Source organism: Phalacrocorax aristotelis, chromosome 3 (genome assembly GCF_949628215.1).
Source record: "Phalacrocorax aristotelis chromosome 3, bGulAri2.1, whole genome shotgun sequence".
Classification (NCBI taxonomy): Eukaryota; Metazoa; Chordata; class Aves; order Suliformes; family Phalacrocoracidae; genus Phalacrocorax; species Phalacrocorax aristotelis.
The window spans coordinates 85,023,193-85,040,095 of NC_134278.1; the positions used below are offsets into that span (position 1 = coordinate 85,023,193).

The 16,903-nt window shown below is 47.6% G+C and overlaps 1 protein-coding gene and 1 pseudogene across 17 annotated transcripts in view; one reads left to right on the forward strand and one right to left on the reverse strand.

The window, feature by feature from the left end:
* Positions 1-3,085: 3,085 nt before the first annotated feature.
* LOC142055622 (uncharacterized) lies at positions 3,086-4,891 on the reverse strand (annotated as a pseudogene).
* A 1,685-nt stretch (positions 4,892-6,576) lies between these two features.
* Positions 6,577-16,903, forward strand: part of MACROD2 (mono-ADP ribosylhydrolase 2) — a 911,164-nt gene continuing 900,837 nt past the window's right edge. For 11 of the 17 annotated variants that reach the window (XM_075088273.1, XM_075088274.1, XM_075088281.1 and 8 more), the window contains exons 1-2: positions 6,577-6,828; positions 11,279-11,377. In XM_075088273.1, coding sequence (XP_074944374.1) covers positions 6,783-6,828; positions 11,279-11,377 — 145 coding nt within the window. In that variant the 5' untranslated portion in view covers positions 6,577-6,782. Of the gene's footprint in view, positions 6,829-8,288; positions 8,337-11,278; positions 11,378-16,903 lie in introns of those variants that run through there. The other 6 variants (XM_075088279.1, XM_075088289.1, XM_075088280.1 and 3 more) reach the window with 4 other exon arrangements.

The following is a 16,903-nucleotide window of genomic DNA, read 5'->3' on the forward strand; positions in this document are numbered from 1 at the left end:
TTACCCCAGGACCGGCCACTCCCATCAGTGAGGGAGGTATCAATAATTTTGGGTCGTTTTTCCCACTTCAAATATGTTCAAATATTTGAACAACCAAGTGGTCTCCACCTGTTTCTGGAAGTAAGAAAAACAAGGGACCCCACGTAACATACTCCTGACCAATTTGCTGGCAATTGATTTGCTGAACTTCCCAGAGGGTCTTATTATGTCTCAAATGGAGTGGGGATTCTTCCATGGGGTGTCGCTCCAGCCGGAGTTCGTGTTGTTCACAAGCCGAGATACAGGTCCTGCAAGCTTCCTGAGTGACAGGCCAGCCTCTGGCATGCGCCTCCTCGTATAAATCATTGGACCCTGCGTGGCCACATTTAACATGTAACAGTTCTAAGAGCCCACCCCAATTTTCTCCCGTTTGATTCTCCTCCTGCAGAGGGGCAATTCTGGCCAACTCGCCAGCCCTGTTATTCCAATCACTTGTCGGAGCACTCCCTTCCTGGTGGGAGGGCACCCACGCTATTGTGAAATCCCCATGCTTGGCAACACCTACGATCTCTTGCCACCTCTCCTTTTGCCACACTGGCACCCGATTCACCTCCCAGTTGTTCCGTTCCCAAAGAGGGAGCCATTCTGTGCACCCTCTGAATACTGCAAATGAGTCAGTGTGGATACACACCGGAGTTCCCGCTCTTCCCTCGCTGTTGAACACACTGCATACTGCCACTAGCTCTCCCACTTGGGCACTGCCCTCGCCTTTGGTTACGATTTCCCTCTTGGTATCCACATTAATAGCCACAGCCCGATACTTCCACTCTTTACCCTCTCGTTTGGCAGAGGCATCTGTGAACCACACATTTCGCAGCTCCTCTGGAAACGGTGGGGCAATTTTAACAGCAGGAGGCGGGGTATCCTCCTCCAAAAGGTTTGTCACATCTTCCTTCATGCTTAACACCTTAGGAGCACCTTCAGTGACGGAAAAAACAGCTACAATAATATTCAATTTTAGCATACCATTTTCTCACAGTATCCCTTTGGGCCACCCCGTCAGGGGTTAGCAGGAGTCCCTGCTAACACAGGCTTAATTACCTTAAAAGGTCCCCTGAAAACCATAGGTTGTTGGCGTATGGTTTGTTCAGCTTCTCTAAGGGCTAAACTCACTACAAACCAACCCTTTTCCCAACTGGAGTATCGCTTTTCAGCATCCTTAGAACTTCTAGAATAAAACCCAGCCGGTCGAATAGGTCCTTCTGGTCCCTTTTGTCAGAGATGAATTGACAGTCCCCGTTCACTCTGAATCGGGTCGGTGGGGTGGATAGGGCCCAAAACTTGATGGGTGCTTACTTCAAACACCAGAAGGTACAATACCTCATCACGGGCTAGAGCCCGTTCCCAAATCGCCCTCTTTCACAACAGGTCGTGTAAGAGGCGTGCAATTATTGCAAAGTCCAGGATACATTCTCTCCAAAAGACCAACAATCCCAAGGCACGTTGCAGTTTCTTTTTACTTTCTGGGGTCTTTACCTGATCCAATGCTGAGAGGGCATCCCGAGGAATACAAACTGACCCTCCTTTCAACCAGATGCCCAAGAACTGAACTTCACTGACAGAGGTTTGTATTTTTTCTTTTGGTATTTGGAGGCCTATTCCTCCCAGACAATTAATAATTCAGTCCTGCGTAGTTTGCACCCAAATCTATGGTATGTCCCCCTACTAGTATGTCATCAATATACTGGTAGACTTTAACTTCTTTCTGATGGGATTATTGTCAATTCCTGTGCTAGGGCATGGTGGGCTAGGGTAGGTGAGTGTTTATATCCCTGAGGCAGGCAAGTGAAGGTATATTGTTGTCCTTCCCAAGTAAAAGCAAATCGATCTCAATCACGCTCCTGCAGTGGAACCATAAAGAACATGTCCTTCACATCAAGGGTTTATATCCCTGAGGCAGGCAAGCAAAGGTATATTGTTGTCCTTCCCAAGTAAAAGCAAATTGATCTCAATCACGCTCCTGCAGTGGAACCATAAAGAACATGTCCTTCACATCAAGGGTTGCCAAGATAGGGCAGGCCTGCTCTTGAGCGGTTGCAATTAATTTGGCGACGTTGGGTACTGCTGCACTCAGGGGACCAGTGTTTGCATTCAAACACCGATAGTCAATGATCAGCTGCCGTTTTCCATTATGTTTGCGTACTGGCCACACCGGTGAATTGTACGGGAAATGGGTAGGCAGTACAATACCCCGCTGTTTGAGATCCTCAATTCCTGGGACTATCCCTTCTCTCACCCCTAATGGCAACAGATAAGGTTTCACATTGGTAATCTTGGAGGGGGCAAGGGCAGGTGCTGTTTGCAATAGGTGTACCTCCACCCAAGGCATCTCAGCTAATTGCCTGATCTGGGGGATACCAGAAGACCATGCGTTCCCCTGGGTATCACACCACTGCCTTCCCTTTAAAAACATCTACGCCTAAAAGGTTCGCCTGGAAAGGTCCTTATGGCCACCACGGTATTGATGGGGGCTCCCTCTCCCGGTAACCATAGTGTCACGAAAGTCATGGGTGTCGACTGTGTTTTTCCCAGTGCATTTAAGATAACTAGATTGCTAGATGGGATCGAGGTCCCACACCGCTCTGCTTCGGTCCGCATCAATGCGGTGATTCGTGTCCCAGTATCAATGAGAAAAATTACTGGTCTTTTCCTTGGTCCTACAGCTACTGTGATTAATAAATCCCCCCCCTTACATTCAAGGTGAGTTGTCTTAAAAACATCCATCCTCCGCACCCCCGCCTTCAGGGAACGGAGGTTCTAGTTTCCCACCTTTTCCCCAGTCGGCTCCCTCTCGATGTCAATAAGGTGTGGAGCATCGGGAACCGGCTCGAGAGCGGCTTTCCTCCCTGACCATTTCTGTGCAAGCTTTTCCAATTTTGGGGTCGGGAGTTCATCCATCAGGTCTCGTGGAATACCCTTCTGAATTCCCAAAATGCCAAAACCCCTGTCAGCTTAGGGGTTTCTCTCTCCCCGAATAATTGCCCCAGAGTGGCTTCAAGTCTTGGTCCTTCCCTGTTGTCAGCTGCAGACTGTTTACTTGCTCAGCAGACCGTACGACCCTAGTTTTGTTTTTTCTGGAACGCTCCACCAGCAGGGCCGTATCTTCTCCCAAAATTCATTAACTCCTGCGCTGCCTCCCCCCACGTCCACACATTCCTTCCCGACCACCAATGGTCGGGGGTTGTTAGCCCTTCTAGAGCAGCCGTGGTTCTTTCTACCTCAGAGGTGTTTTGAATTTTCCCCTGTAATTGGATCCCAATGGGTTTCAGGGAATCAGAGAGTCCCTGCATCAGCGGAGTCATCCCCTCCAGGTCCACCGGCATCGTCATCGGGGAACTCTGGTTAGGCTTGAGCTCCCGATCCTCCATCATTTGGACACAGGCCGCCTTCTGCACACTTTCCACTAACTGAGCCACCGTACCTGTTAGGGCAAGGGGATCCCCCCTCTAAAGGGTTCAGCCCCCCAGCCCAATATGCAGCCCTCTGAGTTAATGACCATGGGGATCGGTGATTACCTGTAGTTAGGAACACACCCAGACCCCACTATCCTTCTGCTTCTTTCTCTGACCACAAAATTCCATCCCGCTGACAGGGACACTCTCCACACCTATTCCGTCTCCGATACCCTTGGAGCTCTCACCAAGTCCTTTCTCAACTTTGCTAGTTCAGTTGCTGTAAATGGGACTTCTTTGGTGAGAACTTGAGGACGGTCATCGTTATTGTCCTCACAAAAGTGCTCTGTTTTAACCAGTGGCCACACGTGAGGGAAGCTTTCTACAGTTTCCCTTGCCTTCTGCAAGTCCCACCAAGGGGGAGACTACCTCCGCCACTGCATCCGCTTCCCTCAAGAATTGACTCCCCAATTCTTCCTTTAATGCGGAATATAGATTTCTCTCCTCCTCCAACAACTGCTTATTTTCCTTCAGTTGTTCCTGCAGTGACCTTATGGCCACCTGCAGTGGGTCTATTACGGTGTTGGCTTGACAAAGCCTCTGTTTCTTATCTTCAATTGCCACTGCCAGACTTGCTCCCAATACTGCACAAATCACAGCTTTTCCTTTCCCCGATCTAACCTTCGCTTCTTTCTGCAGCTCCCTTATCCTGTCTACTACACACTGTGGTTGAAACCAATGGCTTTTCGCCCAACCTTGTCCCTGGGGTGAGGGACGAGATCGGTGTGCCGCCAAAAGATCATATAGTGTATTTATCCCTTCCACTGGTGAAGGGACGCAATCGTGGGCAGCCCACTGCCTACTGAGCGGCCATCTTATTTAACACAACGGGGCTGTATCATCCTGACGGGGCCACACCTTAACATTCCAAATTGCCCCTATTCACCCCCAAGAGGTTACACGTTAAGATTGCACTTTCTGTTCTCTGAGAATCCTGCCGACTACGCCAATTTCAAATGTCACGATCCACTGTTGGGATGAACAAGTTGGCAGAGGTTAAACCCCCTTGCTTTCCAACGACCTCAGATAATTCTGGGAGGTTGGGTTTAACTTCTGATTGACTCCAATATTTTAGCGTGACTAGGTTCCTTTTACATTCTCGGGAGCCAAATTAAGTCAAGTGCCAAATCACTTTATTTGTCCAACAATAAATACGCGAGCGAAAAGGAGAAAAAAAAAAGAAAAAAGTGAGAAAGGGAAAGAGAGAGAACGAGCACGACAGTGTTGCAACAGATACCACCACGGATCTGCGGCGGTCCGTCCCTTTTGCCGTCCTTCCGGTCCGTCGGTCGGTGCGGTCCGTGTATCTGCTGTAACTTCGAACCCGGTGCTGGAACGTTCCAGAATACGCCTCGTGGTCGCCGCTGGTTTCCCCTTTTTATAGGATTGTCGTGCTGCATAGTCAATGACTGTTTTCCATACCCACGCCTCGCACTCGGCGGTGGGGCGCATGCCCAGTACCGCCACTAGAGGGTGCCGGAAAGTCCTAGAGGGTCCCAGTCGCCCCCCCCGTCAGTCGACCCTGGGCCCGGGCGCGTGCGCAGAGGGCATGTACTCCAGAGGTACCAGGACACACACACTCCCGCCGGGCAGGACTCAACAGGCTGCCCCTGCGACCAAACTGTGCCGCTCAGTTGCCGTGGTGATTAAGCTTTGGTAGTGAAGCTTGTCCTGCCAACAATGTCGAGACAAGTTTCTAGTCCCTTACAGATTGGTGATTGCCCAGCTCTCCAGCCCGTCCACGTCCCTCTGCAGGGCCTCTCTGCCCTTGAGACTGTCAACAGCTCCTCCCAATTTTGTATCCTCAGCAAACTTAATTGGTATTCTTTCAAGTCCTGCATCCAAGTCATTAACAAAGAGATTCAAGAGTACCGGCCCCAAGATGGATCCCTGCAGAACCCCACTAGTGCCTGGCCGCCGGCCTGATGTAACCCCATTTACTACAACCCCTTGAGCCCGACCCATTAGCCAATTGCTCACCCACTGCATTACGTGATTATCGAGCTGTATGCTGGACATTTGTCCAGGAGGATACTGTGAGAGAAAGTATGGAAAGCTTTACTGAAATCCAAAAAGATCACACCGACAGGCTTCCCTTTGTCAGCTAGGTGGGTGACCTTGTCATAGAAGGAAAGTTGTTAGGCAGGACTTTCCACTCGTGAACCCATAATGGCTGGGACCAATGACTGTGTTGTGGTCTCTCAGGTGTTTTTCAGTAACTGCCAGAGTAATCTTCTCCGTAATTTTGTCAGGCACCGAAGTGAGACTAATAGGATTGTAGTTACCGGGGTCATCCCTGTTGCCCTTCTTGAGGACTGGGACAACATTTGCCAGCCTCCAGCCGACCGGGGGACCTCTCCAGGAGGTGCGGAGGCGCCTTCCCTGACCTTCACTCCCCGGTAGGGGCTGCCCTCGCTCGGGCTGCGGGTCTGCAGGGGCCAGCGGCGCTAATAACTGATCAGGCAGGGGCAGAGACCCCGGCTCCCCGCAGCGCCAGCCCGGCAGATACCGACACCGCGCCTATTTGCGAACCGACCGCGGCAGCCGTTTCCCCGCCGTCCACGGTTGCGTTGCCCCTTCCGCCGCGGCGACAGGAGAAACCCGGGAGAGGATCGGGGCGGGTTCTTTGCGTCCGTCCTGCAGGCCGCGGCCCCGCCGCCGTCGCTTAGCAACAGGCTCCCGCCCTCCCGGCCAATCGGCGGCGCCCTCGGTACCGATCGGCAACCCGGAAGCAGAGGGTGCTCATGCCCCCGCCCCCGCCGAGGAGGCGGGGCGGACGGCGGCGGGTCGGGACGGGACGGGACGGGACGGGGCGCCAGTTCCCCCCGCCCCCGCGGGGACACCTGGCGAAGCGCCGCCACCGCGCAGCGCGGGCACTGTGTTACCCAAGCACCCGCCACACCTGTCCGCCCCGGCGGCCCCCCTTGTCCCCTCAATCCCCACACCCCTGTCCGCCGCGCCGCCGCGCTCAGTCTCCTCCCGGGCCGTGCGTCCGCCTGGCCCGGTCCGCCGGCGGCGGGCGGAGGAGGGGGCTGCTGAGTGGCGTCTTCCGGAGCCAACGGGCGGCGGGGTGGGGGGCGGGCCCTGCGGGGGTGTCGGGTTCGAACGAGGCGTGACCCAGCTGACGAGCTCTGTGCGGAGCCGGGCGGCAGGCGCGGAGCCAGAGGGCAACGGTGGCAGCAGACGGCGGCGCACGGCGTCGGTTCGCGGTCGGCTCTGGCGCGGCGTCTCGCCCACGCCCTCGTGAGCCTGGGGAACCTGCAGCTCAAAGCCGCCACCAGCCACACCGCCATGAACCCCGGCAACAAGCGGAAAAAGCTCTGGCGGGAGGAGAAAGGTATTACCGCCCTTCCCGGTACCGGCCCCGGGCCCGCTTCTCCCGCATGTACCTCAGGGTCTTCCGTGAGGGAGGGCGCGGGGGGTGGTTCCGTCCCCTCAGAGCCGCCGCCGCTTCCCGGCCCCAGGGGCTGAGGTGACGGGGTGGGGGAGGGGGGTGCTCCGCGCTCTCTGCCGTTGCCGCCTGGGTCTGCCACCTGAAACACCCCCAAATCTCGCACACCCGGGGTTCCCCCCACCCAGTCTTTCTCAGCCCTGAGGGCTGCCGAAAGGGGGGGGGGGGGGGGGGGGGGGGCGGGCGGGCGGCACACCGGGTGTGCGCAGTTTTCGTGTTCCCTCCCCATCTCAGTTATCGCTGACTAGCTTTCCCTGTGAGGAGAGGGGCCCTGGGGCTGAGGGGAGGGTGAGGGAACAGCCCCTCTCCCGAGGGCTTCCCGCCCCCAAGTCACCCTGTGGAAGTATTTAAGGCCGAAAAGTTAAGCACATGCCGTCGAAACGTGCCTGTGCTTATTTTAATGCGTGTGTTTCCCAGGAAAATGACGGTTTATTGGTATCGGTGGTGTGATGCACCGAGTTTAGTTTCTAGGGTTGATCAGCCGGGGTGAAATGTTTTGGGGGTATGGGGGCTCTCAGAGTTTTCCCCCCTCCAATTTTTCGTCTTTTTTTTTTTTTTAAAGTTTTCTGCACCCTGTGTAGTCTAGATTTGTAACACCCCAGTGTCAAACTCTAGAGCGTGAAAACCACGGGACAATCATTTTAATGGCAGATCTTGCCATTTTGATGCTTCGTATTCATCATGTGGAGAGCAATGTAAAAATTAAGAGAAATACACGCAGTGGTAGTATTTACATCGGCTAGGAGGAAAGGCTTCTTGCCTGGTGTGTTTACAAATATTCTAGAAATATACAGGGAGGAGAGGAAGAAAATGAATGACCCCCTGGTGTGTTTTATTTTAAGTTTTCTTTCTTGTCTTTCACACACACACCACACACCCGCCCATGACTGCGTGTGTGTTTCAAGCTAAAAAGGCAGAAGCCTAGTTTGAAGGGTAGGTTTCATCCTTTTCATAGGTGGCAAAAATCAAGTGCATATTTCTAAGGAGAAATTGTTAAAACACAAATAAATTGATCTAGATTAGCTGCTCCTCTTAAACTCTTCTCCAAGGAAGTGAGTTTTGTTGCATGTTTTTTCTTTCCAAAGGATGTTTCTGTAGTTAAGGTGAGGCAACAAATTTCTACCAGACATCTAAGCTTCTGTTTTCAACAGAGAAGATACAGTTAAATCTTCTCAGGCATTGCTTATGTGTGGTCAACTATAACTGACTTTCCCTGTGCAAGTCCTTAATGCTGTATGTTGTTACCTTCAAAAAATGCTGGTTTTGTGCTGGGGGCAGATGGGGAAGTGTTTCTTGTAGGCTCTGGTGAGTGTTCCCGTTACTCCCACTTGTCTCTTCCAGCTCTGCTGCTGTCTGTGCGAATTCATAGCCTGCTGTGTGGACTCAAAACCTTGGTAAGGAGGGTCGAGTCGAGGGGCTTGGAGGGTAAGCTGTAAACCTGAGATGCAGGCACGCTTCTGTTGCCTTAGCTGTGAGGATAGCGGTCTCCATCAGTACGGTGTTGTTACTGAACGCAAACCAGGAGTTACAGCTGCTGGTGAGATTTTTCTGTCCAGGGCGGCATGTTTGTGAATGATAGCTGGCATCTGTTTGCCTAGTGAGAACGAACAGCATTTGCCAGTCTTCTGCTCCACTAACTGCTTTCCAGCACCATGTTGGCCCCGGTGTTTTGAGTGAGGAGGCATTGCTCTTCAGCTTGTAGCCCTGTGTGGCTGTTCTTGCCAAGGACCCTCTTTAATAGAAGGAAAAACTATGGAAGCCCAGCTTCTTTCCTTCCTACCCAGATGGTGCTTTTGAAACCAAATCTTTTGTTAGGTCTGCATTTGCCTTTCCCAGGTGCTCCCGCCCCCCTCTGAAGCTGGCTGTGCTCCGGCTTCTGAAGCTCTGAGTGCAGTCGTTCTCAGCCTTTTATACTCTGAAGAACTTTAAAAAGAAAAAGCAGTCATTGCTAACTACTGAGTTCAAACCCACTGACAATGCCCTTGCTTTTCTTAATTACTTTCTTGGTAATTAAGGGTTGGTCCACATTCTCCCAGGGTGGATCTTGCTTCAGGACAGCTGAAACAGAGTAGGAGTGGGACTGGAGCTGATTTCAGTGTCTTGCACACAGGACTGGTCTACCTGCAAACTTTCAAAGGCAATTCGTAAGGCTACATGCAGAAAACTGTGCTTGCAGCTAAGGCTGTTGGAACCATCTTCCAGGAGGTTTGTGTATAACTAAGACTTGGTTTAAATTCTCACTACTGACTCGCAAGAGCAAAGTTTTCTAAAACCTTCCTATAGAGAGGAGTTTGTGTTTTGAAGGCACAGAACTGGCTCTGCAACCTCTTCAGCAAAAGGCAGTCGAAGTTCCTCTGCTTGTCAGTCCCTCAAACCTGACCCACACAGAAACGTGCACTCTCATGTTTGCCTTTCTGAGGTACTTCTAATGTGCACATTAAATACTTGGTGTTTTGTATGCTTGAAGATCAAGTGGTGGAGTTAAGTGCATATCTGTTGTGCATGATGGCGATCCTAATCACGTGAGCTTTGCTTTTGCATTTGGAAATATTCAGATAAGATACCAAGCCTGAATAATGGGAGATAAATGTTTTCATCAGCTGAAGCAATAGGTAATACTGTCAAAAATATCAAAATATGTTTATTTTTATAAGGGAGTCTGTGCTCAAAACCTGCTTTTGGTTATTGGACTGTGCTGATTGCAACCTGCATAATTAGTAAACTTTATTTTGCAAAAAAAACCCAAAACCCAGCAGAAGTGATTATTTTTTTTTAAGGTTTGATCTGAGAAGCAGTTTCCATGTTCAACTTGCTCACTGCTCTTTCAACTTAAGATGAAAATACTATTTTCATGTCCATCTAGTCCTCTATGCCAAAGGCAAATAATATGGGTCTAGCCCTCCCCTACGCCCCTAAAAATGCTTGAATCATCAGAGAGCATTTGTTACTGATCAATGTGTCAAGAGAAAACTATGAGTGCGGTAATAGTGGTACAATGCCACTGGTCAAAACAGACCCAGAAACTTGATTAGCGTGTGGGCGTCCTGATATGCTCTACAGTTCTACCCCCACCCCCATGTTTTTAGAAGGGGAAAAGCTCTGCATCTTGTGCTGAACGGATACTAAGCACTGATGAGGTGGGGAGAAGAGGATGTGGCTGCAAGTGTCATGTATGGGGTCTTGCTGAAGTGCTGGGTTTGTTTGTGGTCTTGGGTCATTGGGATGTTTTTTTCTTATCTTAGTACTTAATCCATTTATAGCAAGGTCTGAAGAAGAGTTAAGTTGGCAGTAGCCGTCACAATTGTACAATCTTTGAGACGTTACTTTTCACTAAATGTCTGAAAAAAGACATGGTGACTTTCTCAGGAGAAAACAACCATCCATGTGCATTTTAGTGTGGTAACCAAGTGTTATCTAAGGCTTAACCCGTGCCACTCACTTTAAACCCAGGTTCTGTTCTGCAGCACTTCAAATCCTGCAGATGCAGTTCGTGCTGAACCTGGTCTGCTTTTTAGAAACGTGTTGAGTCGGTGGATGGCAGTGGGCTTTCCTAGCACTTTGGAGTATAGTCAGCCAAAGCTTGTCAAACTTACATACTTGTATCACTTACTCTTGGGTAGCTAACAGATACTCTAGTGTTTTCTACAGCTACTGATTTTGGGCCCAAAATGGGGTTAAATGCCAGTGGGTGAGTCTAAAGCAAATGATAGCAGTTTTCTGGTATTGAAAGTTACATTGTTTGCAGAACAAAAGACCCCAACCAAACAAAAATGTGGTTCTATGGCCCCAGACATCTAGAAGGTGACATAACGTTTGCTTTAGCTCTGATTTCTTATGTAATGTGGTAGCCTTCTGTTAGTTTTGTGCCATGCTCCTGCTTTTACTTGCTGGCATTGGTAAGCTTGTTTCAGTAAAAATGTTTCAATTTTGATCTTCCTAATGCCTTTTTTTAAAGTTCTGGTTTACAAATGCAGAACCTAAAGAGCAGACTTGAATACCAGAAAACTTTCCATAAATAATGATTCTCTACTAAATAAACTTGCTGTTAGTTTTCTGATCTTTGAGTTAAAGTGGCAAGAAGAAGAGGCACAGTAGTGATGTGGGAAGTCTGGACAGCTAAGAGGCGTTTCTTTCTGCTGAGCTGGGATATCCAGAAATAGGCACATGCAGTCGTTTAGATGCACCGTATTGAGCTCCTGTTACTTGTCACTCGTGCTTAGCTCTCTCAAATGGGATTTAATTGCATCAAGAACACTGAATTGGTCACTACTCGGTCAATGTGTAAGAATATATGCAAGCTTGCAAAACTCTTTTTATTTCTCTTTCCCCTAAACAGAGCGTCTGCTGAAGATGACCTTGGAAGAAAGACGCAAAGAATACTTAAGGGATTATGTTGCATTGAAAACTATTCCAACGTGGATGGAAGACTTAAAAAGTAAGAGCGAAAGTGATGGGAAGTAAAACGGGAGTCTCTTAAAATACAGACTATTCTGTTTTCTGAGCCTGAAGTTAGTTTTAGGAGGGCCAAGACTTAGAACCCATGTTGTTCCTAACAGTGTCAACCTGACATGAGGATGAGGGCACTTTGGTGTTGTGGGGTGAAACCCAGACAAAATTTCATGAAGTCTCACCGGCGTCCACTGATTCTGCAAGTATGTCAGGCAGTCATAGTAACACCAAAACCCTTAAGTGTGTAAAACAGTTACTCTGCATGAGTCTTGCTTTCCAGATACTACAGCAGCGAGGCGTGCCTAATGAACTTCATCTCTGAAAAGTTCATAATGGTATGGGGAATCTGGGCACAATAGTGTTGTTCTTGTAGGTGGCTGAAAAGCCAGAGGGGAATTGCACAAGTTGTTTTCTGAAAGTCCAGAAATGGGAGAAGATTGAATTCAAAGCCTCTCCTGAAAACAGCATTTCTTACTCATGGTCCTGCCTGCTTTCTTGGGATAAGGAACAACAGCCTGGCCTGGATTAACTCCCCTCTCGTAGTGTGTGCAGTAGTCACTGGTAGAGTTGTCGAAGTTCTTGCAGTGAAGGCTGACGAAAAGTGAGAATCTGATTCACTGACAAAGAATTCTGTATGTAATTCTGTAGCAGTGCCTCGTTCTTCGTCTAGTTTTCTTTCGTCCACACAGTGTGGGGAAGAAGGGGGACTTTTCCTGAGCTTGTTTCCTTCTCCTTTTTTCTTTCTATGTCTTATATTACGTGGCTGAAGCTTATGTTTTTTGGAGGGGGATCTAGCTCCAGTGTTTCCTGTTTCTGCAGATATAGGACTAGTTTTCCTACACTTTCGTTATTGTTAAGGGAAAATGCTGGCCTGTGTGAACAGGTGTGTAGAATAACCTTGTGGCTGCAGGTGAACATGGGTCTTTATGATAATACTCCAGGTGAGATGAGGCCTGGAACTCATCAGCCTTTTTTTAAGGAAATGGGAAAGCTGTAACACTTTTTTAGTACAATCTGGAGGAGCTGACAGATTCACAGATGCCATGGTCATAAACAGCTAATGCTATTATCTACTCCTAAAAGCATCTTTAATGACTTTTGCAGTGAAAATATGTCAGCGGCTGCTGAGCTCTTCAACACTGAGTAGTTGCATTACAACAGTACCCACAGACCTCCTTCTCCCATTAGAGTAGGTCTGTTACACCCTACAACATCAAGAAGCCTGTCCATCTAGGAAACGAAAGCAAAGGCTGCATAAAAATAAAAAAGATTACCTCACTTTTCCGAAGTTCGTTTTGGAGGCCTGCTGTACGTGGGGATATGCAGTGTATCATGTGGTTTAGCTGAGAGACTCTTCATCTGTTCTAGCTTGAACTATGTTTTTATTCTAACAACTCAGATAGTAACACGCAAAAATTTCACAGATCTTGTATTACTTGGGCTGCTGAAGGTGACAAGGTGTGGATTTACATTGTGATTGCTGTTACACTTCACATAAACAAAATGTCAGTGTCTAACATGTGGGTATTGAATCATGGCAGTGGTGAATTTATTTTCTTGTAGCTGCTCTTGCTTTCTTCCTGTTAGTACCCAGTGCACTGCAAAAAACGCTGGAAGGCAAAAGTTGTGCTGAAACACTTCTTTGCTTCTTGAAGCTTTTGTTATACTGTACATTCAAGAGAAGATATCCATGGTCACTTGTTTTCTTTGATGCATTTATTGTAAATAAGCCATGTGGAATAGTGAACTTCTAGGAGGTTAGACAGCTGAAATGCTTCCACATTTCAATGGACCAGTGCAATTAAGAGAGAGATGTATATTAATGTGATTGCTGCTGTATCTGTTTCAAACTTTATTTCCCTTAAATGTTGACCCCACTCTGAAGGTATCAAGAGTGTGCAAGAACGGTCTTTCTGAGCTGAAATACTGAAAAACTAGAATTTAAGTAATCTTGCTGATGAGAACTTTGGCTCTGTATACTGGGACATATGGAGAGCAACTGGTACAATCTAAATGAAACTGTGGAGAGAGCAAGTGAAGCTCCAGGTATGATGAAACTGGTGATGACTTGACAATGCCATGCCCAAGTTCTGATACTTTTTTCAAGTGAAAGGCTACTTCTTGCAGTGATAAGCTGAAGAAGTCTGAAGGGTTGTGGCGTGGGGTGGGGTGAGGGAGGAGCAGGGAATAACCAACTGTGTGCTTGACAAGCCAAAACAGCAACTGATGGGGAATGTGGAAAAAGTTCTTTACCATTTACTTCCAACACTGTATACAGTGAAAAAAATGACAGATTGATTAGTGAAGTGTGGAGTGGCTGTTCAGAAAGAGTGATGAGGAGAAATCAAGAAAGGAACCAAGAACAAATAAAGCGAAGCAGGTGCAATCAATCAGCTGCTGCAGTAAGAAGCTGTAGGAAAAGGGGGGAGCGTCTGGGCTGGCAATAGTCCCTGTAGACACTCAGCTGGAAATTAAGGGTGTTCAGTGCTGCATAGATTTTTGTACTGACTCTTAGGAAAAATTGTTTGAACAATACAAAAGCTTTATGGTACCTATTTTTAAATGCAAATGACTAGCTGGAGGGTGTTAGGAGATAGCAGTTAGTCACTCTTTTGTTATAGGGAAGCTTAACAGAAGATTATTGAAAAGTCTCTGTGTGGAACTGCTGAAACGGAAATGGCACAAAAGGTTCATGTTGGGAAGGAACCAACCTGACTGCCATGCTCTGTGTGCTCTTTATTGACAGGTTTGGAGGGCATACCTTAGTTTGTGGAGGAAAGTGTTTCTTCCCCGCTCTTCTTCCTCTACCCTTTGGTATCATAGAACTATTAAGGGTGGAAAAGACCTCTAGGATCATCAACCCAGCACCACCGTGCCTCCTAAACCATGGCCTGAAGTGCCACGCCTAGGTGTTCTTTGAACACCCCCAGGGATTGTGACTCCACCACCTCTGGGCAGCCTGTTCCAATGCCTGACCACTCTCTCAGTAAATGAATTTTTCCTAATATACAACCTAAACCTCCCCTGATGCAGCTTGAAGCCATTTCCTCTCGTTCTATTGCTAATAACTTGGGAGAAGAGACCGACACCCACCTCGCTACAACCTCCTTTCAGGTAGTTGTAGAGAACGATGAGGTCTTCCCTCAGCCTCCTCTTCTCCAGGCTAAACAATCCCAGTTCCCTCAGCGACTCCCCATAAGACCTGCTCTCCAGACCATTCACCAGCTTTGCCCTTCTCTCCAACATGCTCCAGCACCTCAATGCCCTTCTTGTAGTGAGGGGCCCAAAACTGCTCACAGTGTTTGAGGTGTGGCCTCACCAGTGCTGAGTATAGGGGCACAATCACCTCCCTAGTCCTGCTGGCCACACTATTCCTGATACAAGCCAGGATGCTGCTGGTCTTCTTGGCCACCTGGGCATGCTGCTAGCTCATGTTCAAGCAGCTGTCAACCAGCACCCCCAGGTCCTCTTTAACCGTGCAGCTTTCTAGCCACTCTTCCCCAAGCCTGTAGGGCTGCATAGGGTTGTTGTGACCCAGGTGCAGGACCCAGCCCTTGGCCTTGTTGAACCTCAGAGAATTGGCCTTGGTCCATTGATCCAGCTGGTCCAGGTCCCTCTGCAGAGCCTTCCTACCCTCAGGCAGATTGAAACTCCCACCCAATTTGCTGAAGAAGCCCAGTAAGACTTGGAATAAATTGATGTTAAGGTAAATTTTGGGAAGGCTGGAAGTCTTAAGAGCAGAGGGGATGTGTAACAATGTAAAGGCTTCTGAAGAGTGAAGTTGGGGAATTCTGAATGGCAGCTGACAAGGGCTTTGTCTCTCTTTTTTTTTTTTTTTTTTTAAAGCAGCAAAGGTGTGTAAAACAATTGGAAGTTGAAAGCAGCTGTGTATAGTTTTTGTCTTTATCTTGCTCTTTGTTGACGAAAACAAAAAACTATGATTTGTGCAGGTCTCCTTATATGGACATGACTAGCCATGAGAAAAGAAGTTGGCATGTGTTTTGGCATGGAATTTGGTCGATATTTCTGATACTTTTTGGATTTTTTGAGAGCACAGCAATGTGGAATGCAGGGACTAAGCCTGGTGCCTGCTGCTCTGAACTGTGGCAAGCAAGCTGTCTTGGGCAGGTGCAGTTCCAGAAGGACTATGTTGTCAACACCTCTGGGTTTTGGCATATAACTTGCCAGGCTGCACAAGTGGACCTCAGAGATCAAGTATCATAACACTGCTCATTTTACTTCCACTGCTGTTATTGACAAGTGGCCCTCTTTAATGTTTGAGGGGATGGTAGGAAGGGAAAAAAACCTCTTGTTTTCAAAGTAGTTATGTAGATGTAAAAGCTTTCTTTGTTTTAACTGCCTTTATTAAGGAAATGAGGACCTGTCTACTTTGGAAATGAAGAATAATCCTGCCATACAGGGCTGGATAGTACATATATACTGTAATACATCGTCTTTGCCACTTCTTATCCTTCAAATATACTGAAGGAAGACATATCTCATCTGTTCTGTTACATACTTTGAAATAGTGTCCTTCCTGACAACGTGCGCATAATGGACTCGTTTTCCAAAGCTCTGGAATTTGTATGCCTTTACTTCATACCACTTTATGCTAGGCACTCGTCCTGTACAGCAATGGTAACTTATGTTTTGTGGTGCTTGGTGAATAATATGCCACCATGTACATGAATAATTAGAGTGTTTTTTTGAAGTTAAATATGCATATTAGCTTTTTCGTGGGTACACAGTTATTCACGAAGATTTCTTCACTCTTTAGTGGGGAATGTGAGAAATTACTTCAGAAAACTTTTTCTTGTAAGCTTTTTCAGAAAATCAGCGTCTTGGGAATTTTGTTGTCACTGAGTTTTTTGTGTCACTGGTAGAGGAATGTTTTGTTGCATTAATGGGGTAATCCAGAAAATGGAATAAGTTCTGCAGGTCAACTCGAGGCAGCTGACAGTCCTGCTGACTCTTACAGCCTCTGGGATTCGTTGGCATAGCAGTGGTGCCAAGGAAAGAGCAAATTCAGGTGATGGTTTAAAGACCTTTGTTAATGGTAAGAACCACTTTTAGATGAAGTTGAAATGGAAGGACACGGTAACCGCTGAGTTTTTTATTTTTGTTTAAGATTAAATGATCTGAAAGGTCTGCAATCTTTTTTTTTTTTTTTTAAGCAAGTCTTGAAGTATGTTTAGATGTTTTGGCAGCCTCTGGATTTTCTTAAGCTGCTATGTTTTTAGAAAATTACATGGTTCAAACTATTCAAATTAATCTACTTTAACACTGTATAATTGTATTTTTGTATAATAGTAAAGATTTGGCTTTAATAGAAGCGCCTTTGTACTACAAATCTGTAGCTTTCTAGATCTAAACAGTGAGTTGACACAAGATTACAGAGCCAAAGCATCTAGATGAGCCACTCAAAATGCTTCACGCTGAAAAGAAAATGTGGGGTAATGCTGAGCTCTGTTGACCAGCATTTCTTGGGATGGCTAACTAATCACAGGTAATA